This window comes from Mobula birostris, chromosome 5 (assembly GCF_030028105.1).
Source record: "Mobula birostris isolate sMobBir1 chromosome 5, sMobBir1.hap1, whole genome shotgun sequence".
Classification (NCBI taxonomy): domain Eukaryota; kingdom Metazoa; phylum Chordata; class Chondrichthyes; order Myliobatiformes; family Myliobatidae; genus Mobula; species Mobula birostris.
The window spans coordinates 30757875-30781286 of record NC_092374.1 but is presented as its reverse complement, the minus strand read 5'-3'; the positions used below and the strand labels follow the sequence as shown (position 1 = coordinate 30781286).

General features: G+C 40.2%; 1 protein-coding gene across 6 annotated transcripts in view; it reads right to left on the bottom strand.

Moving 5' to 3' along the window:
- Positions 1-23412, bottom strand: part of erbin (erbb2 interacting protein) — a 226031-nt gene that overhangs the window by 112989 nt on the left and 89630 nt on the right. For all 6 annotated transcript variants that reach the window (XM_072257788.1, XM_072257790.1, XM_072257789.1 and 3 more), the window contains 2 exons: positions 19684-19801; positions 1064-1142 (listed from right to left, as the gene is read on the bottom strand). In XM_072257788.1, the coding sequence (XP_072113889.1) occupies positions 1064-1142; positions 19684-19801 (197 nt within the window). The remainder of the gene's footprint in view (positions 1-1063; positions 1143-19683; positions 19802-23412) is intronic.

Sequence of the window (23412 nt, the reverse complement as noted above, 5' to 3'; positions counted from 1 at the left end):
GAACTTCAGGATGTCCTGAGCTGAAAGAGTGTTGTGCAAACCACTCCGCTACTGTGGCACCCAACAATGTTTCTTTTCTAAGTATTTCAGCAGACACGTGTCTCTTTATGAAGGTGCTAAATCTCTCCCAGTCCTTTACATTTTTCATAAATACTGGCATCTGCACCCAATTATTGATTTACAATTATCTACCACAACTTCCAAATGAGCTGCTATTCTCTTCTAAAATATTGGATCTTACACATTTAACTTTCACAATTAAACTGCTTTTTAAATACGTACTTGTAACACCCTTTTATTCACCTAGTATATTTCTTTTTTTTTCGCGAATTGTACACACTTCACTTTTGATATTCATGAACTCTTTATTAACCTTCTAGCCTTAACACAGAATTTTAAATCATCTTAGCCTTGATCTGTTTATCTATGAAAGCAGACTTTGAACTAGATTTTTTTTTTTATCCATCTTTCATCTGAAGATACCCCAATTCACCTTTTGTTAACTTTTCTGTCCAGTAAATCCCTCACCTAACTGGTCTAGTTTTATCCAATCAAACAGCTCAGGCTCCATCTCATTGTTCCTTTCCAAGCTCTTCCTCTTTAAAAAAAAAAGGAAACATCAAATTCAAACATATAGATCTATTATTCAGAACTGGATGTAGAAATCTTACCATATTCCATTCATGTTATGCTTGCATTGCCTTTAACTCTAAAATTCAAACTCAGCATTACATAATCACCAATGGAGATTAATAATGTGAAAAGCAATTCCACAAACAAAATCAATTTTCCATGTATCTGCAGAATAGCATCTATGAAGAAATACAAATAGTACCCTTCTCCATTTTCACATCACATCCTGCAGTGTGACTTTAACTTTATCCTGAGAATAGCAAGCAACACATTAAATAAGTGCCAACTAAATGGATCAGGGTGTAAGAAACCAACATGACTGCAAAGCAAATCGCCAGCTTTGCCAAATTCCATGCCAGCATGAAATAAAATGCCAATGCACACGCTATTCAAATGTATTGACAGGAGGAAAGCACAGAAGGAAACTTACTTTGAAATAGGGTTTACACTGGCTTCAACAACAGAGAGGACCTTGCAGTTTTTGATATTTTCTGGAAATTCTTGAATTCCTGAAAAAGAGAGAAGATTTATTTATTAGCAGCCATCATTGTTTTACCCGCTAAATAAATGTAACATTAAAAGGAAATGTGAGAGTATTCTGCCCATGGAAATTCGCTCCATAGTTAAATGACAGAAGACCTTTTATGCTTCCTCTATAATATGTTGTTTCAGTTTTATAAATCAGAACCAGAAAGTTTTATAACAGAATCAAAAATTTTATAAAACATCTGAATCAAAAGCATTAAAAACACTACAAAATTTACTGAGTTGCAAGTCAGTAAATAGGCTGTTGTCACATTGTTCTTACTATCATGTACACCAAGTTTGTTCTTTCAGCAAACAGTATAAAATAAACAAATGTTATTAGATAAAGAAACAAGTTTGCTGCTGGTTTCGGTAAAATAATGAAGCTCCATTCAGAGTGTAATGGTCTTTTAAGATTGGTTCTTCATTAAATCCGATGACTCACTCCACTGTGTTCCATGCAAATCTTCATCACAGAGTACAGACATAATCAACTTTGTACAGTTTTGTGTCCCAATCAAATGTCATCACATAAAATTTATTATCATGGTTCAACATACTTTGCCCATTCTTCAGCTTGTTTGGAAATGAGCAAAACAAAACAAACAAACACACAGAACTATATTAATACACACATAATGCTGGAGGAATCCAGCAGACCCGGCAGCATCAATGGAAAAAAGCAAACAGTTGACATTTTGGGCTGAGAGCCTTCTTTTCCATAGATGCACCTTGGCCTGTTGTGCTCCTCCAGCAATTTGGTGTGTGCGCGCGTTGCTTTGATTTTCAACAGCTGCAGATTTTCTCTTGTTTGTGATTAGACAAACTACATTTCCTGACTCAGAAGCATTAAAGTATTACCCATTAAAATGTACTCTAGCTATACATCATTGAAATATGATCACCAATGCCGTTAACTTATGGCGTCTAAACCTTTTTTTTAAAATGAAATGGAATTTTAAGATTACTGGGGTAAAGAGAAAATAAATTTTTTCTTTTAAGCATTGATATTTTTAATGATCAGTTCTGAATTTCAGACTCCCTCCCTCCCCACCCCCCCGGAACAAATTCTTAGCATTGTGAGAACAGTAACAACCCCTATTTCCCCACAGCTGGTTCTACATTCTGATGGATACAAACAAATACTTCAAGCCAATCACAGGGGCTCCCAACCTTTTGTGTGCCATGGAGCCTTACAAGTAACTCAGGGGTCCGTGGACCCCAAGTTGGGAAGGCCTGAAATAAAAGAAATACTTTTTTCTACATTTTCCACAACAATCATGATCTTGTATTAGTGCTATACTGCAGCATTCCACCAGCACACGGTATGACAAATTGTACAGGGACAGCTTCCAGATAATCATAGCAGCTTGTTCAAATTAGTTATCTGAAACACATTCTCACCATACTACCTTTGATTCAACAAATGGAGGTCAGAATTCAAGCACATCAATGTAGGGTGGTGAATGCTATTAAGTGTAATGGATTTCATTTCAAACATTGAAAGACAGGAACTAAAGGACCGTAGGACCATAAGATACAGGAGCAGAATGAGGCCATTCGGCCCACTGAGTCTGCTCCGCCATTTCGTCATGGCTGATCCAATTCCCTCTCAGCCCCAATCTCCCGCCTTCTCCCCAAACCCCTTCATGCACTGACAAGTCAATAATCTATCAACCTCTGCTTTAAATTTACATAAAGACTCGGCCTTCTCATTGGCACATAATGTAAAAAGAATCGGTCCCAACACAGACTGGCAACCAACCAGAAAATGCTCCCTTTATTCCCACTCTTTGCCTCCTGCCAATCAGCCACTGCTTTATCCATGCTAGAATCTTTCCTGTAATACCATGGGCCTGTAGCATGTTAAGCGGCCTCATGTGAGGCACCTTGTTAAAAGCCTTCTGAAAATCCAAGTACACAACATCAACCAATTCTCCTTTGTCTAACCTGCTTGTTATTTCTTCAAATAATTCAACAGATTTGCCAGGCAAGATTTTCCCTTGAGGCCTATTTATGGCCTATTTTATCATGTGCCTACAAGTACCCAGAGACCTCATCCTGAATAATCGACTCCAACATCTTCCCAACCACTGAGGTCAGATTAACTAGCCTGTAGTTTTCTTTCTTCTGCCTCTCTCCCTTCTTGAAGAGTGGAGTGACATTTACAATTTTCCAGACTTCTGGAACCATTCCAGAATCTAGTGATTCTTGAAAGATCATTACTAATGACTCCAAAATCTCTTCAGCCACCTCTTTCAGTACTCTGGGGCATATGCCATGTGGTTCAGATAACTTATCTACCTTCAGACATTTAGTTTACCAAGAATCTTCACTCTAGTTATGGTAACTTCACACACTTCAAGACCTGACACCTGGAACTTCCACCATACTGCTAGTGTCTTCCACAGTGAAGACTGATGCAAAATACTTATTCAGTTCGTACACCATTTCCTTGTTTCCCCCATTACTACCTCTCCAGCATAGTTTTCCAATGGTCTGATATCCACTTGTCTCTTTTACACAATGTATCTAAATAAACTTTTGGTATCCTCTTTAATATTATTGGCTAGCTTACTTTTGTATTTCATCTTTACTTTCTTATTGAGTTTTTTTAGTTGTTTTCTGTTGGTTTTTTAAAAAAAAATCCTATTCCTCTAACTTCCCATTCAATTTTGCTCTATTATATGCCCTCTCTTTGGCTTTTATGTTGGCTTTGACTTCTCTTGGTTGCCATGGTTGTATCACCTTTCCTCTGAACTACTTTTTCCTCTTTGGGACGTGCATATCTTGTGCCTTCCAAATTGCTTCTAGAAATTCCAACCATTGGCTGCTCTGCCGTCATCCCTGCTAGTGTTCTTTTCCAATCAATTCTGGCCAACTCCTCTTTCATGCTTCTGTAATTCCCTTTACTCCACTGCAATACTGACACATCTGACTTTAGGTTCTCCTCTAATTTTAGGGTGAAATTGATCATAACATGATCACTTGCCCCAAGGGTTCTTTTATCTGAAGCTCTTTAATCAACTCTGGTTCACAGCACAACAGCCTATCCAGAATAGCTGATCCCCTAGTGAGCTCAACCACGAGGTGCTCTGCAAAGTCACCTCACAGGCACTATAGAAATTCCCCTTCCTGGAATCCAGCACTGACCCAATTTTCCCAATCTACCTGCATACCGAAGTTTCCCATGACTATTGTAACATTGTCCTTTTCGTGCGCATTTTCCATCTCCCATTGTAATTTGTAGGCCACATCCTTACTGCTGTTTGGGAGTCTGGATACAACTTCCACTAGGGTCTTTTTACCCTTGCAATTTCTTAGCTCTATCCACAATGATTCATCACCTTCCAATCCTATGTCACCATTTTCTAATGATTTTATTTATTTATTTATTTTTTCAAAACCAAAAGAGCAACACCACCTCCTCTGCCTTCCTACCTGTCTTTTTGATACAATGTGCATCCTTGGACATTGAGCTCCCAGCTTTAATCTTCCTTCAGCCATGACTCAGTGATGCCTACCACTTCACACCTGCCAACTTACAACTGTGCTGCAAGTTCATTTATCTTATTTTGTATACTGCACACATCCAAATACAACACCTCCAGTCCTCTATTCACGCTTTACAATTTTGTTCACCCTTTAGGCAACTCATCCTGCTAACTGCAATTTTGCCCTGTCAACAGCCTCCGATACACAGGCCATCCACCCAAAGCAGCCTCACTTTAAAGACTGTGCCCAATTCATTTCAATTCTATTATTAAATCTGACAGAAAGCTTACTCAAAATTACAGCATACAAGATGGTTCAGCAGAGAACACAATTACCACAACTAATCTTAAAACCTTGCCCAGATCAACACTGTTCTTAAAGCTGGACTGCTACAATCAGGAAAACCGAAGAAACCATTGGAAATGGTATGACACCATGTTCTCAGACCTCCACCCTTCAATCAGCCATGGAATGAATCGAAGAGTCTGCAAGTTTGTCTTTTGTTAACATTTGAAGCGTTAACTATAAAAGTGACAACACAACCAGATTTGAATAAACACAAAGAAATCCTGCAGATACTAGAAATCCAGAGTAACACATACAAAATGCTGGAGGAACTCAGCAGGTCAGGCAGCATCTATGGAAAGGAATAAACAGTTGACGTTTCAAAGCTGAACTTGTGCCCTGAAGGGTCTCAGCCCAAAAAGGCAACAGATTTTAATACGTTTTCTGCCTGAGCCCCCAGCTCCCCACTGGGTTAAAGTTAATTGGCATTAATTGGTCAGTTGTTAAGGTGGACAGATTAATAGCAGATGGCCTTTAATCTTGCTAGAACGAGAAAATGTACTTCAGGAGGATTGATAAAGCAGGGCATATCTTGTGAATGGAACAGCCCAATACTAGTACTGAGGAGCAGAGGGGTCTCTGACAAGCATGTCAAAGGATCCTTGATAGTAAGTGAAACACAGGTAGAAAGGAGAGTTTATCAAAATAGATACCCGAACATGTTTTATTAGCATGGAGATTCTGGTACCGCCTTATTAACCATTTGTTAGGCCAAAGTGATTTCACTGGAGTAGAGAGAATTCAGCAGATAATTGCTTCTTCAATTATGAATGGAGACTCCATAGTCAATTAATAATAAACCCTCAGTAGTCTGGGAGTTTATTTTCTGAACCTCATAGGAGTAACCTATTAGAAGCACACAAAGTTAGAGAGACATGGACCTGCTGAACAGTAGGAAACATTTTCTCATAGTAGAGGTGTCCAGGTCCAGAAGGTACAGGCTTAGGGCAAGGAGCCAAGAGAGATATCACCCCATCCAGAAGGTAATCGGCATTTGCAACCCATATGCGGATGGTTTGATGGAGGTAGAAACTCAATATTTATGAACCAGCTATATGAATACTCAAGGTGTAGAAGGCCAAATGACAGTAAATGGAGTTAGCATGTTTGGTTACTTGATCACCATTGATGTGGTTGGACAAAAGACCCTTTTCTCTATGGTACTGTGAACCAAGGAGCTTAAAATCCTCTGACCAAGTGCTGAAGAACAAAACTTGTGTATCTTCTGCAATGAAACTAGAACGTAACTCACCCCATTTTAGTATATATAATCATTCTAGTTACCAATTCTAGTCCTGATTCAGGATGATTAAGTGATAGTTCCTTGAATAAAATGACTGTACATTATTGATAAGTACAGAAAGGCCATTTGGCCCTTCAAGCCTGTATCAGAAACATGTTACTATAAAGAATAATTTTCTATAAAGCTATTAATTCCTTCAGCTGAACTATAATGAATTACAGATTATAGTTCAATATAAAAGATGAACACATTTCTAATTTACAAATTTGATACCCTGAAGTGTTTCAGTTTCTGTAAATTTCTTTAAAGGGATGTTACGCTCTTCAAATAGCTGAGGTTTAAAATATAATTCAATTAAGATCTAGACAAAAGATGCTAAACTGTTGCTCAGGTCAGTCTGTGGTGCAACAAAGAACCTGGACATCTCATCACAAACAAGAGAAAATCCGCAGATGTTGGAAATCCGAGCAAAACACACAAAATGTTGGAGGAACTCAGCAGGCCAGGCAGCATCTGTGGAAAAGAATATAGTCGATGGTTTGAGTCAAAACCCTTCAGCATTTCAGAGTTCCTCCAGCATTTTGTGTGTATAACCTAAACATCTTTCCTCTTCTCTAGTGTGAAGTTCCCTTGGAAATTTGAACAGATGCTTGTTTTTTTAAAAAAAGACCTCTCTATCCATCTTGGAAGCTTCAGTTTTTAAAATGATTTCCAATTAGCCATATTGCATCATTCAGAAATTCCCTGACAATACTGTAATTTTTCCTATTTTCAGGATATTAGAGAAAAAAAGTACATAACCAATATTCCAGAATAAATAATTTCTCCTTTCCAAATTAGATTTTGAATAAGGACAGAAATTTGAAGGGATATGCATAAGGAGTCAAGTTAAAAGCATATTCATAGGTAACATTTAAATCACAATCACTGCTGTAATTCAAATGAAAGCATTAACATTTGCACATTTTATCTAAATTAATCCAGTAATTTATTCAAGATCAATTTGCAAATACCCAAGATTTTTCTTCATGTTTTTTATATAACAAGATTTAAATTACAGTCAAAACCCATATTTTTCTTCACAACTCCCAGAAAGATTCAAAACCAAATATTTTTACTTCACTGTGGGCCAGGCCCTTCAAAATGCTACTGATGTCGTAACACTCAGCAAGTGACCTCTGATCAAACAGAATATTTTTACTATTTAATCCCTCTAGTTTTTATAGCTCAAGCCTCAACAATCTACATTCAAGATTCTAGGCCATACAACTTTACATTAATGCACATGCTGCCCTGAATTTGATCCTCCTTATCCCACTTTTCATTTTCATTTTCCAGCAGCATTGTTTCTTCTCCTTCTGTCCCCTCACCTTGCCTTACCCATTGCTCCCGACCTTTTCTAATTCTCCTTGCTCCATGCATCATAATCCCCAGTGCAACAGAGACAAGAGATTCTGCAGATGCTGAAAATCTTCAACTACACTGAGAGAACATTTGGAATAGTGAATAAGGGCAGAAGCCGGAGACGAGTATGGAACAGATTGTGTTAGGCAACAACACACACAAAATGCTGAAGGATCTCAGCAGGTCAGGCAGCAACCTTAGAATGGAATAAACAGTCCAGTTTTTGGGCCGAGATCTTTTATCAGGATTGGAGAGGAAAGAGGCAGAAGCCAGAATAAGATGGAGCAAGGGGGTGAGGTACAAGGTAGCAGGCGATAGATAAGAATGGATGGCGGGGGGTGAGGGGGGGCGGTGAAGGTGGGAGCAGTATGATGTGAGAATCTAGGTAGTGGTAGGTGCTGACAAAGGGCTGAATGATGAATCTGATGGGAGAAGACAGTGGACCATGTCAACATTCTTTTCATTTACCCTTGTTGCCTTTCCAAGACAATGTCCTTTACTATGCTAGGAACAAAAATGATAAAGGGAGGGAGTAAAGGGGGGGAGGGGGTGAAGGAAACAAGGGAATGGATTATGGGCTTGAAAAGAAGCATGCTGAATGAAAGCCAATTACTGGCCAACGATGGACACCATGGCTTCAGATACGTTGTCAAAAAGACCTTGGTGGTCTTAGGCGTAAAAGCATTCATCCTTGACAACCATGTGGTGACCACTAAATCATGGACAAGAAAAATTAACTAAAAACAACTTAGACAAGTAAAAAAGTTTAACGAGCGGTTACAGGAAGTGCATATGGTGAAAAACAATTAACGCATCTGTATGACTTTTAAGCCACCTAATAGTTTAATCTAGTATGAACATTGCTTAAATATTTTGAGCTAAAATTGCTGCTAAGAAATCATCTGTGCTTGCAATGCACTCCCAGCAGTGCTACAGAGTTAAGCTGTACTACTTCTCTAGAAACAAAGGGGGTGTGTCAGCATGGTAAATATGCAATCAACACACATCAAAGTTGCTGGTGAACGCAGCAGGCCAGGCAGCATCTCTAGGAAGAGGTATATGCAATATATGCTTTGCATGCAGATATAACAAGAACAAAATCCATTAGGCTTGCATGAGAAAGCTGAGAAGAAATAACATGCACAGGTAAGGATAAGGTCTGTAAGGGCCAAATTTAATATTTTCAAAATGCTGTTTGGTAGACAAAATATAGTTGGATTCAAGTGTGGTCAAGTAAGCCACAGCTGAATAATAAAACAGGGAAAAGGACTATTTTTAAGGAAGGGTTCCAAAACACATCAATAAGAAAATCAAATGTTCGAACTGGGCTGTAAAGATCAAGCTGGGGTTCCCAGGTTGAAACCAGTGAAAATATGCAGTTCAGGCAACGATACATTCAGGGTGAGGAGCAACTTCGAAACACCTACAAAACAGTGAAAGAGGAAATCACACCATTCAGTTTCACATTACACCCTACTATCAGTCTTCATTAAGGAGTGGGAGTAAAAAAACGGAGAAATTATAGAGTATTTTACTTCATTTAGAGGTACAACAGGATAACAGGCCTGACAAGCTGACAAATCCCTGTTACACTCATGTGACCAACCTACCAACTCATATGTCTTTGGGAAGAGATTGGGGCAGCTGGAGGAAACACACGTGGCCATGAAGAGAACATGCAAACTCTTTACAAACAGCAGTGGAGTCGACTTTGGGTCACTGTCTTTATATTGAAGCGGTATGAAAGGAGGAAGAAATTACGTGGATCTGCAGTGGGAGAAAAACAGAGACAGGTGACTTTTTTCCCTTTGGTGGGCCGGGGAATGAGAAAAGTAGAAGAAACTGGGGTTTGCAAGAACTGCAGGAGATTCTGCCAAGCTGCAGACTAAACAATAGTAAATTATAGTGGGGCAGGGCGCCAGAGAAATGACATTTTCTCCTGTGTCAGTATCAGTAGTGTGGGCTAAACCAAAGCCTTAAAGACAACATGGCATCAAGATCTGCCATATCAAATTGGATGTGCTTGAAACAAAACTTTTTAAATCAGCATATTCTCTTTGGCAAACTTGAGCCATTCCACTTGACTACATGCAATGGCTATTTGTGTAGAGCTGAGAAACAGAAATCATGGATAAAAATTCGACTAATTCAGTAGGAGAGGAGGATGCAAAGAGCTTTGAAGAAAAATGTAAACACACCAATCAGCAAAATTTCCAAACATGCAAGACCATCCACTTCAGTAAATAAAACAGAAAAGCTTTCCATTTGTTTAAAAGGGGAGAAATTGAGTAATGTTCAAAGGGACCCAAGTGGGTCACCAAAGGCCAGCATGCAAGTGCAGAAAGCACTTAGGTGGACAAATGGTATGTTAGGCTACATCATGAAATAGGAATAAAGATGCTTTACTACAATTGTACAGTGCATTAGTTAGATTATACTGAGTACCCTGTGTATAGTTTTAGTCTCCATCACCAACAATATACCGTACCTGATGTCAAGAAAGTGCAGAAAAGATTTATTATACTCTTTCATGTGTGCTGAGTTTGCCACATGTTACAGGGAGATCAAGTGAAATTGAACTGTATCCTCTAGAATCAGAAAGTAACATCACTAGAACTCTTCCTTCAGTTAGTCCTGACGAAAGGTCTTGGCCTGAAACGTCGACTGCACCTCTTCCTACAGATGCTGCTTGGCCTGCTGCGTTCACCAGCAACTTTGATGTGTGTCACTAGAACATGTTGTGAAGTTTGTTATTTTGTTATAGCAGATTACAATACTGTAAGTTACAATAAGAAATCCATATACACATATAGTACTGTGCAGAAGAAGCCTTACGGACATGCAAAAAATATTCTGTAAAGCAAAGGTGCTTTCAAAAAAAAAAACATATCATAAAATTTACTATTACAGTGAAAAACTATCAAAATTCAGTGTGACCATCCTTTGCCTTTAAACCTGAATAAATTCTGATAGGTACACTGTCGTGCATGTTAATAAGAAAATCAGCTGGTAGGTTGTCCTGAGCATCTTGGAGATCTTGTCACAGTTCTTCTGCAGACTTTGGCTGTCTTGCTTGCTTCTGTCTCTCCAGGTAATCCCAGACGGCCTGGATGATGTTGAGATCAGGACTCTGGAGCCCATATCTTCTGCTGCAGACTCCTTGTTCTTCTTTACACTGAACATAGTGCTTTATGACCTTGGCCACGTGTCTGTGTCCGTCGTCCTGCTGCAGAATGAAGTTGGAACTGATCAGACACATTCCTGATGGTATTACGTAATGGATGAATCCTCAATTTTCAGCATTGAGGATTCCATTAATTCTGACCAGATTACCAACTCCACTTGCAGAAATGCACTCCCAAACCTGCAGGGAACCTCCATCGTGTTTCACTATTGGCTGCAGACATTCATCTATATAGTGCTTTCCAACAGGCAAACTGTCTCCCGTTTGAGCCAAAAATTTAAAGTTTTGTCTTGTCAGTCTAGAGCACTTGCTGGCACTGTTCAGCACCCCAGTCCTTGCGTTTGTGTAGGTGTCTTCAGAGGAATGGCATTTTCGCAGCAACTCTTCCATGAAGACCATCTCTGACAAGACCTCTCCGGACAGTAGAGGGGTGAACGTGGGTTCCAGTGGTGTCTGAGAGTTCAGAGCTGATAGCAGTGCTGGACAGTGCTGATTTGGTTGGGGGGGGGGGGGGGAGGAGAAGAGATGTCAGTTTGATGCATCTCTTAGCTGCTGCACTCAGATTCCATGGCCAACCGCTGATCTTCAACCTTGCCCATTTCTTCATGCTCTTCTGATGAGCTTGAAAAGCACATCCTGAAACTACTGTCTGCCATGAAGTTTCTACCTGGGAGAGACCTTGCTGATGCAGGATAACCACCTTGTGTCTTGTTGCTCTGCTCACTCTTGCCATGGTGTAAGAATTGATTATTTGAAGGTTAAACTGTCACATCTGCCACACCTTCACCTCTTAGTTTGGTTGATTCCTTCTAGACCTTTTTCTGTTAATCAACTCATTACATCATTGATCATTAGCATCTGTTTGTTAACTTTGTTTAATCATGCACTGGGCTATACCTACAGAGTCATCATCTTTATTTGAAAAGTGGTCCATTTTTTAAATATGCTACTTTCTTTAATGAAATGCAAAACTTTCTCTGATATTCAATTGTTTGGAAAACGTTAGGGAACTTAACTTTGCTCTTTTCTACTGACACATGAATGCAGAAAAGAAAACAAAAAACTCAAACACAATTTATATTAAAAATCTAGGGTGCCCAAGACTTTTGCACAGTACTGTACATACATATTAGTAAATTAAATAAGTAGTGTTAAAAGAGCAAAAAATGGTGAGGTAGCGTTCATGAGTTGGTTCATTGTCCATTTAGAAATCTGATGGCAGAGGGTCAGAAGCTGTTCCTAGGAAGTTGAATCTGTGTCTTCAGACTCCTGTATCACCTTCCTGATAGTAGCTATGAGAACAGAGCATGCCCTGGGTGGTAGGGGTGTTTAATGATGGGTGCCACTCTTTTTTATTATTCGGAAGATGTTCTCAAATTTAGATAGGTTGGAAGAAACTTAATCAAAATATCCAAAATTTTAAAAGGGCTTGACAGGCTAGATACAGGAAAATATTTCTTTGAGCCGAACACCAGCCTAGCATAAAATTAAGAGTAAGATATAGGGCAAATAGGTGTGATTCAAGGAGAATTTCCTTCCCTCGGAGGATCTATGAGATTGTCTACTGCAGATAGCTGTGTAATTGCCATTCATTTAAAACAATGACTGATAGATCTCCGGGCATTGAGGGATTCGAGGATAGAGCTGGAAAGAAGTGCTGTGGTAAAAGATCAATTGTGAAATTAATAACTGGTAGTGGGTTAGAAGGGCCAAATGCCGAATATTATTTATTGCCTTCTCAAGTTCTTAAAATCGAAGACTTATGGATTTGGCACAACGCTTGTAAAACAGTCAGATTAAAAATTCCACAGAACATCTTCACCCCTAAATTTATCAAAACAGAACCACGTGTGTGTTTAGTTTATGGGTACAAAGAAAGGTTTGCTTAAATTTTAAATACTTTATAGGGGTATTTGCATGCAAGGTTTTCAGCACAGCATTGTGGGCCAAAGGACCTGTATTGTAGGTTTTCTATGATTCTATGCCTTCTCAAAATATACAAAACACTTGTTGAATCTACCAAATTCAAAAAATGTTAAATGGTATGCAAGATGTCATTTGATTTGTTCACCCTCAGCCCTAACTTCTTTTAAAACCAGACAGGCGCCACAAGAGAGTAGTGGTTAATCAGAGGCCATTACAGCTTGTGGCATTCCAGAGTTTGGAATTCATTTCTGGCACTGTCCGTAAAGAGCCTGTATAGCCTCCCTGTGGAACGAATGTGCTTTGCCTGGGTGATCTGGTTTCCTTCTACAGTCCGGATGGGTTAATTGGTCATTGCAAATTGTCCTGCGATTAGGTGATGGTTAATTGGAGTTGTTGGGGCTTGCTGGGGCCCAAAGTGCCAGAAAGGCCAACTCCACACTGAATAGGAAAGGAAAGGTACGTCATATCCGGAGTTTCTCCGGTTAGCTGACGATTTCCCTCCACGCCTCTCTGACGTAGTGGGGGACCACGTACGAGGCAAGTTACAGCAGTGGTTTGCCATTGCCTTCTACCAGGTGAGTTTCCAAAGAGATCACCAGCTCGTAACCCAGCATGGATGGAATAACAAAAATCAATTCATGGACGAGAGTCTTTTCATTGCAAATTAATAAACTGCACTTTGCTTTTACTACCATCGGTTAAAAAGGTTAAACCACTGAGTGTGTATCAGTACAATGTTTGCATTAATGGGAGGAAGATGTACTTTGTTTGAGAATAAGTCTGAAAAAGTCTATTAAGTAAAAGGTCAGGCATGCAGCAACATATAATGAAACTAGATAGATTGTCACAACTAAAAACTTCATTTCAGACACACAACACTAAGGACATTAAACTACAAGTCATCATCTGTGCTTTAACAGCAAATCAAAGGTTTTGAAAATAATTCAGAAAAGGTCCCCACAATGTTTGAAAGTCTTGACTAGATTCAGAGATTGAACATCAATTCTTCTCTAAATTTAAACATGACATCACATCACCTAACCACTGGGCGTGAATAGGAGGGGCCGCATCTTTCCATTTAAGCAAGAGCATACTTCTGGCCATAAGAGACATAAAAGCCAAAATGTGCAAGTCAGACGACTCAAAATAATATCCTTTCCTACAACAATACCAAAAAAAGCGGTCAAAGGATTAGGCTTAAAGTTTACTTTGAAAAGTATCAAGAAAGTTTGAAATACTTCTTTCCAATATTTTCCAAGACTCGGGCATGTCCAAAACATTTGAATGAGTGAATCTTCTCCATTATTACATTTATCACAATACTGAGATATATCTAAATAAAAACCAGACAACTTGTCCTTAGTCATATGGGCCCTATGGACCACTTTAAATTGTAGGAGAGAGTGGCAAGCACATGAAGTGTTAACGAATTTAAAAATTTGATTCCAAGCTTCCTCAGAAATTGAAGTCTGTAAATCTTGTTCCCAAAGATCTTTAATTTTATCTAAAGGAACACTTCTCATTCCCAGCAGCATATTATAAATATTAGATATAGTAAAGATTACATCTAGTAGATTCTTATCAGGACTTTCTTACATTAGCAATCTCATTCTGTCCCATAAGGGATTCCGTACTGAAATGTCTGATATCCAATATAATTATGATCGTTCTTCCTCACTCTTCAGCCTCTGCTTTACAAGTAAGCAATGTCATTCTAGCACTGGCCTGAGTTACAAGTGAACTTCTGAAGCAGAAGTGGCTTGTGTTATAGCGTGGATGAAATTACCGGAGAGACAGAGTCACTGGCAGATACAAAGCAGCTTCTTTATTCGACACAACAAGGTAAAGCAGGCATCTTAACAGACGGAGACGCTTTCCGCAGAAAGGTCTGCTAGCTAAATGTGGGCTCGATATTTATATGCTAAACACAAAGGCAATCGCTACTTAAAAAGTTGCAGACAATGCATAGACAATGCTTCCTTTTGAAGCTACATACAAACATCACACCTTCGGATTTCATCCTTTCCTTCCGACGCCAACATGCCTGGGTTGGTATCCACAGCCTTTAGTTCAATCCACAATACATTTATTTGGCATTTTACATGCTAACATAGAAGACAATTAATATTTATAATGCAGCACACATCAAAGTTGCTGGTGAACGCAGCAGGTCAGGCAGCATCTCTAGGAAGAGGTACAGTCAACGTACAGCATCTGCAGAATTCGTGTTTAATATTTATATTGTATAGATAATACTGTCTTCAAAACTACAGCATCAGGCGCCAGAAGCATCTGGTATTTACACCTTTTAGGAAGTCCATTGTTGTGGACTCAATCCACAGTCCTTTGACAAACAGTTAAAATAGAAGTCTGGTGGCCAAAGTCATTTAAGTGTTAACAAATCATCTACACTCGTATGGTCTTCAAACGGTAATAAAACACAAAACCACTTTATCACCACCTTAATCAGATGTATTATCTACCTGCAAACAGGTTCTTCATTATCGCTAATATATCAGTTTTCCTATTGACAGCAACAATAAGAAAATTGAATCAACATTAAAAAGTTCAAGTTTCATAGTAAATTTATTATCAAAGTACACGTCACCATACACAACCCCAAAATTCATTTTCTTGTGGACATTCACAGTAAATACAAAAAAAAGCTATACAAATCAATGAAAGATCATGCCCTATTGGACGGACAGCAAACAATGTGCAAAAGGAATCAAAGTGCAAATACAAAAGAAGAAGAAATAAAAACTAATTTTTAAAAAGGTGAATAAATAAGCTGTGGGAAAAGTTTGGTGATGGGGCAAGTGAAGTTGACTGAAGTTATCATCTCTGATTCAAGAGCCTGATGATTGAGGAGTAATAACCGTTCCTAAGCCTGGTGGTGAGAGTCCTGGGTCTCTTGTACCTTCCTCCTGATTGGCAGCAGTGAGAAAAGAGCAGGTCTTCAATGGTGGGGGACCATGATGATGGACACTGCTTTCCTGTGACAGCGCTCCGTGCAGATGTGCTCAGTGGTGGGGACAGCTTTACCTGTGACGGACTGAGCCATATCCACTACTTTTTGTGGGCTTTTCCATTCAAATGCATCGATGTTTCCATACTAGGCTGTGATGCAGCAGGTCAATAAACTCTCCACCACATAATCAATACAAGTTTGTCCAAGTTTTAGATGATCTGCTGAATCTTCACAAACTGTGAAGGAAATAGAGGTGCTGCTGCACTTTCTTCACAACGGCCCTACGGGCTGAACTCATGACATATCCTCTGAAATGATAACACTGAGGACTTTAAAGTGTTGACTCTCTCCACCTCTGATCCCTGATGAGAACTGTCTCATGGACCTCCAGCTTCCTCCTCCTGGAGTGAATAGCTTCTTGAGCTCCTTGAAGCTCCCTAGTCTTGCTGACATTGAGTGCGAGGCTGTTGTTTTTCTTATCATTATATCAAAACAGAGGATGAATCTCAGGAAATGAAGAGGCTACATTTCATAATTAAGCAAAATAGACCAAACAAAATTCATGCAATTGTGCTGCAAATCGGAGGTTAACAGGACAAAAACTATGATTTACCCAGCCCAGATTAGAGATTAGGGAGAGCTGTGAGGCACTGGTAATTATGTTGTCAGAGCTGAGAGACAATGGAGAAGGAAGAACGCATTGGCAACAGACTAAAGGAGATGCTAGAGTTATAAATGAAAATATTGAAAAGCGCAGGCCTGGATTGTATAAAAACTCTAGTTAAAGCACACCAGGATAATGCCCTTGGCTCATACCTTTATTCCAAGATAACAAATCTCAGCCTCAAGTTGAAAGCTGGGGAGAACTTAAAATGAGGTGAAATAATTATGAAAGGCCTGGATGTTGAACAAGGGCTTACTTTCGATGAGCAGGCATAGATTTAAATAACTGACTCTAATACACCTCCTGGTTGGTGAGGAGTCGCTGAAATTGTGTTGCATGGGAATTGAGATAGACACTCCTTAAGGGGGTGAAGAAAAATATTTCTCTCACCTAGAGCAGGGGTTCCCAACCTGGGATTCCATGGAGCCCTCAGTTAACGGTAGGGCCCGTGGTATTAAAAAGGTAGGAACTCCTGACCTAGAGGATACTCAGGATCTAGAACTCTGCTCTAAAAGTTAAATGAAATGAGGGTTTTTACGCACTGGCACAAGTAGCTTTTGGTGCCATCACTTGTAGACTCTGGACCAAGAGCAATTGGGATAATGCAAATAACTCCTCCCTAGCTGACCGGGATTCAAAGAGCTCAATGAATTGGAAGTAGACACTCGTCTCCCTAAGCCTGCTCTGCTGTTCATTAAGATCAACTGAACTGACTGCATTAACTCCGTAATTTTGTCTTCCCTATTGACCATTACAAAGGATCACTACTCCCTAAACAATAAAGAGTCTGCCTTCGACACCCTTTGAGGAAGAGGGTTCCAAAGGCTTGCAACCTTGGAGAAGAAATGTGCATCTTTTAATGATTGATGCTAAGACCATTAGTCATACTTCCATTCCCTGTAAAACTACAAGGAGAATTCCCTTCATTGAGCTAGTCATCTGGATTCAAAAGCCTTGACACTGACCGAGTAAATTCAAACCTTACTTCAATGAGTAAATTAAGAAATGCAGTGGGCAAGTGCACAGGGGACTCTCACAAGCTACAGTACATTAATGATAATATGGCTCTATCATTAAATTGGCTCACGCATAGTTGGGGAGTTAGAAAACCAGTATGGAGCTGATAACCATGAGAGTGAACAGGTTGCAGGAAGTAAATGAGGCAGTGAGATTGAATGATTTGCACTATAGTGCTGGTACAAACTCAATAGATCATAAGATGTCCTCCTCCTAATGGTAAACAAGATAGCAGATATGATTCTAACATGCCTGGCAGCTGATGAAGAATGGATAATACTGTGTGTGTTGACTTGGAGCCAAGGCATTGGAATCACAACTGTTTCTAATTTGTTCCAGCATCAAATTCAGATACTCAAAGCAAAGTAATTGAAAGACTAATCTGAAAGAATCCATTACATCCTGGATTTCAGACTGACCCAGATCTGAAACAGATATTTTGTTGTGGCTAACAAGATTAGGTTTCTAAAGCGGATGGTATTCAACTGCAATAATAAAATGCAGACAAGTCAGAAATCATAGAAAGTGCTGGATAAAAACAGAACACAATATAGCTACAGATTACATTTGTCTGTATTAAGGTAAAAGGAGTACTAGAAACAGAAAGCAATCTGCAGTGTCAATAATGCAAGCACATATTCCAGACACTTCACAGTACTGTTCCAGATAATTAAGCCAGAAGCAGTAATACATGGGAGTTTTACAGGGTAGATTTGGAGTCTCAAACGCAGCAAGGAAATTGAAATGTTTGAGAGAATTCCTTTGCTTAGTATAGTTCAGATAACCCAGTAGAATATAGTAGATCAAAAGAATACAGCCGGTCAGAGTTGGAGAAACAGTTGGAGAAGTGTACATCTAAAGAAATGTCAGATAGTGGGACAAGGCCATGGAGGGAAGTTAAGATACAACACTGTGAACTTCAAACTTCAGGAACCAAGTTGATGGGAGCATTGAACCAGGAGGAATATAAAGATCAAAATCTTAACTAAGATATAATGCTATTTATATGGTATCCCTGCTACAAGAGAATAAGAGTTTGGTTAGGCATTAACCAGAATACAAGAAAAGGCTTTATCAACGACAGATTGAGGGGAACGCAAATTATAGAGCTGGACTTGGTCACTCATCACAAGAGAAATGGCTTTGGCTAGGGGAGTGTTGTATGAAGATAACAAAATAAACAGGATGAATCAATAGATAGAGAAGTGAAAATAATCAAGGGGGAAAGAATAAGAATTTACGGCCAGTAGAGAAGACAAGTTTTTGCTCGCCCAGTGTTTAACTTGCAGTTTAAGACTTGATGTCAAATAAGCCTGAACACAGAAGAAAGAATTGGGATAGATGGTGCTAGAGGGACAGCTGGATATTGTCAGTGCAAATTCAGAATCTGAGCTGGTCTATAGATCACGCTGCCAAGACTCAGCAGACAGAGGAGGAAACCTAAACAAATCCTTGTAGAATATAGTCATCAGAACAAATCTGCTGGCTGCTCTTTTGGAAACCTTGGACATCTTTCATGTTTCAGAGGATTTTACCCACAACAGAATTAGAATAGTCACGGCATGAAACAAAGTCATTTGGCTCCAAGTTTCTACCAGCTCCAAAATAAATCTCACTGAGCCACCTCCTTCCCATTGCTCTGCAAGTTCTTTCATTCAGCCAAAATAACGTCTTTTGTCAAAATGCTTTACAAAACCAGGTATTCCCTGAACGCATATGCTTATAATGGATATGTCCCACCAAGTAGTACACATCTCAGTTTGGTGTTCTTGTGATGCATGCATGCCCAGCCACAGGCCCCTCTACATCAGTGATCATTCAAGTTGCACTGACAACCAATTTGTTAAATGACACTAATTCCAAGTTTAGTCATTCAAAGCACTGAAAGACTTATCAATAAGAATTGACTGCATCCTGGATCTCAAGAGTGTTCCATGACCTGGAACATATTTCCTTGTGGTAAACAAGAATTGATTCATAAACGGGCAACATTCAGTTAGAAGCTACTTTCAGTTCATTCACGTCAACGAGGATTTGCAAAGCCATGTTAGACTTCAGTTCTGTGCAGAAGAGCAACACCAATGTAATACAAAGAACTGACAAGTCGGGGACCAGATTTGGACATGGAAACAGGCTTGTGTAGTTTGTGCACACCTCCAGCAGCTCTCACTTATTCACCAACTCACAAGTCCAAAAGAAAGAAATTCCGTACCCCAGCATGAATTAAACATCTACATTCTGATATTTTTTTTTTTAAAACTGACAAAAGTACTTACCATTCTTGCTGACATCTAGTTCCCTGAGGTTGATGAGATTTGAAATGGAAGCTGGCAACACACTGAGATCATTATCGGGCATGCTCAACTTGTGTAGTGACTGGCAATTGAACAGTTGCTGTTTAATAGAGAGCAAAAAGAAGGTGAACTGAAACAAGATTTCAGAAGAAAAAGAATCAAAGAACATTTACTAAAGATTATTTTAGCATCCACTGAGACGTATTTCAACTTCGAAACATCAAAGGATGCAACATGCCTACCAGGATGGTCCTTCCATTAATTAATTAAATAGTATTGTGAAATATTGAGAACACCAGCTTCATTTTTTCAAAATAAAATGAGTGGACATTAACACACAACACTTGTAAGCTTAAACTTTGACCCAATCAATCGCTATTTAATTATTTTAAAAGAATTCTGCTTCCATTGCCTTGAATATGTAAAATTCACTTCCCCTCTATTCCCCACTCTGATCTTTTACTTCTCACCTGCCTATTACTTCCCAATGGGGCTCTTCCTTCTTCCCTTTGTTATGTACCCCTCGCGTTCATATTTTCTGTGGGCTGTCACTTTAAAACGTCGGGAGAATGAGACAGACTTTTGGACACTATTTGTGCTGTTACAGGGAGAGAGAGGGATGAAGCCTGCCTTGAGATGGTGTTTAAACGAACTCTAAAGTGTGTTTACACTTATACAAGGACGCTGCCTGCTTGTGAGTTCTGACAGGGAGAGAGCAACGAGCAGCTGGTGGGTTGCCATGGTGACCGAGGGCGGCGTTATTTGATGGACGGCCGGTGTTCAGCATGCTTGGATAAATACAAGGTCAGCTGGTCGTCAGACAGGCGCACATGGTTTCCGACGCTGGATGAGCTTGGTGTGCCCACAGAAGGGTGGGTTTTTGGAGGATCGATTGGGAGAATCAATCAATAGCTCTTGCAGTGCGGAAAAGGTGTGACCAGTGGAAAGTTATCAGTGTGTCCAACCCTTGCCTGGGTTGATTAATTTACCACAGAAGATAGTTTCCTTTTTGTGATCACATTCGATGACTTTAAAAGGATTTCGGAGGACAACTGAGGATCGATGGCATCGGCTTACTCGGACAACCACAACACCTCTCTCTCTCTCTCTCTCCACCATCATTCAACTCAATAATACAAACTGAACTGACTTCATTTACCCATCATCGTAAGGCTGTATCCATTTACCTCCTAAGGATGAAGAAGCTTGGCTTTCACATAGTTCCACACTTATATATGCATGAATTTTGTTAACCTGTTTGATTTATCTGGTTATATATTACTGTATTGTGTAGTTACTAATAACTTTAGCTAACAGCAATACCAGACTCCGGGTGTTTTCCATTTCTGCTGGTTCTTTTAACCCCGTTACAGGGTATGTAACACCTTTCTACTATAGTCCACTCACCTCTCTCATCAGAGATCATCTTCTCCAACCCCTGACCTTTCCCACCCAACTGGCTTCACCTATCACCTTCCAACTAGCCTCTTTTCTCTCCCCCCACTTTACTCTTCTGGCACCCCCCCCCCCTCTCAGCCCTTAAGAAGGGTCTTGGCCCAAAACTGATTTTCATAGATGCTGCCTGACCTGCTGAGTTCCTCCAGTATTTTGTGTGTGTTGCTCTGGATTTCCAGTGTTTGCAGACTTTCGATTTTATTTACTACATTTTCTGGTCCTTAACTGAACTAATTACATCAAAACAGCTTCAACTCTACTTTCCCTTGTTCTGAATTCCAAACCAAACTCTTTCTTACAGTGCCCTGGTGGAGGTACATTTATTGCCCATATGCCCCATACACAGTTTGCCCTATATCTACATTTCAGACAGTTTCACAGGGATTAAACAAACAACCCTTCATCTAAACACTGCAGAAGTGGAAGGAACCAAACATTTAAATGGTAAAAGTACTGGAATACAATTAAAACCTCATTAAGAAAAAGAGTGCACATACGACTATTGATCGTGTACTCTTAAAACCACCGAGCCTTTGTGTTATTAGAGTTGCACACATTCGTGCAAGTGCAGAACATTCCATCACATGCTAGCCCCAGTCGAGTAGATGGAAAACGTCAGTGCTTCAGGAAGTGAATCATTCAATGAAAATCATAACCTGCTATTTGTTCTTGTATTTCTTGTACTTAATCCAGGAAAATTTGAGAAATGGAAAGGCAAGTGATTTAGTCTTGGGGTAACACTGCACGTACAACCTCACTCCCTCTGAACACACTGTCTCTGCACCAATTCCAACCTCAAACACAGACAAGAGTGGTGCAGTTGCAGTCTGGTGTAGAGTGATGGAGCTGAGGTCTAGCCTCTATCTTGCAGAGGCCAGAAAGCAGCTCTCAGACAAATTCTATTACATACCTCTGAACCAGGAGTCCACCGAGAAACATCAGGCCTCTGTCTACAAGACCATGATGGACCTCATCACCTCTGGAGAGTTCCCCTGTACAAACTTCAACCTCACTCTTCCCCAAACTCATTCTGCCCATTTCCGCCTCCTACTCAAGATCCACAAACCCAAGTGCCCTGGTAGGCCCATAGTTTCTGCCCACTCCTGCCCCACTGAACATATACCCTCATATCCAATCTTGTCCCCCTTGTCCAGTTTAAGTTGGTGAAGCACAGTGACGACTTGCTACTGCAAACAAAACTATAAATTACTGTATTAATCACACTTTTTCCTCAGATACAATCACTTTCCCTTCGGAGTCCAGCTTTTGAACTGCCTGTACGACCTGGGATTTTCATGATGGGAACTGAAGCCTCAAAAGCTTCAGGACGATTGTGCCGTGGCATTTACGGGCTGAATTGAGTCAGTGTGTCCCAGAGCTGAAACTGGGAAAGCAGCCAATATTTGGCCATTGCTGGATTGGACTTGGAGGGGTTTCAATGCGGCAGAACCAAGGGGAGGCAGTGTCGAGATGATGGAGCCTGGCCCGAGAGCGAGGAAAGGCCCATGGTTTGACTGATTTAAGTGCCGGGCCGAATTGGAAAGGTTGGGCATGGGCCGAATCGAGGTGGTGTGGCCTGGGTCCAAGAGCTTATTCAAGCAGCAGGGCCTAGGCTGCAGAGAGAGAGATAACCCGAAGTTTGGCTGATTTAAGCACCGGGCCAGATTGAAAAGGTCAGGGTTGGAGACGAAGAACGGGCCAGGTGTTCAACTCGCTGCTCCGTAAGGTTTACTCATCTCTGCACTGAACTGAGGCTGTGGCTTGCAACTAATGGGCTCCTAAATCAGCTGCAGTAACCATGGCATCATGGCTATGGACTCACTTACCTGAACTTCAGTTCTGAATGTTATATGTCTACTTTTATTCTTTGCACGGTTTGTTTTTTCTGCACTTTGAGTGTTTGGTAGTCTTTTTTTAAAAAATAGGTTCTATTGGGTTTTTGACTTGTAGCTGCCTTTAAGGTTGCACTTTGTATGCATACTTTGGGTCAGTACCCTCTCCCTTACTCCCATGCCACTTTCGATGCTCTCTCCCAGTTTCAGTTCCCTAGCCCCGACTTCTCATTTCACCATGGACCATGCAACACATCAAAGCGGCCTCAGGGCTCTCAACCTCTTTTTGGGTAACAGACCCAACCCGTTCCTCTTTGCCGTCACTCTCCTCAGTCTTGGTAACCCCCACTTTTTATCAATAGTGTCAACCACGGGCACTCAATGGGCTCCAGTCCTGCCTGCCCTTTCATTGGGAAGATGGATT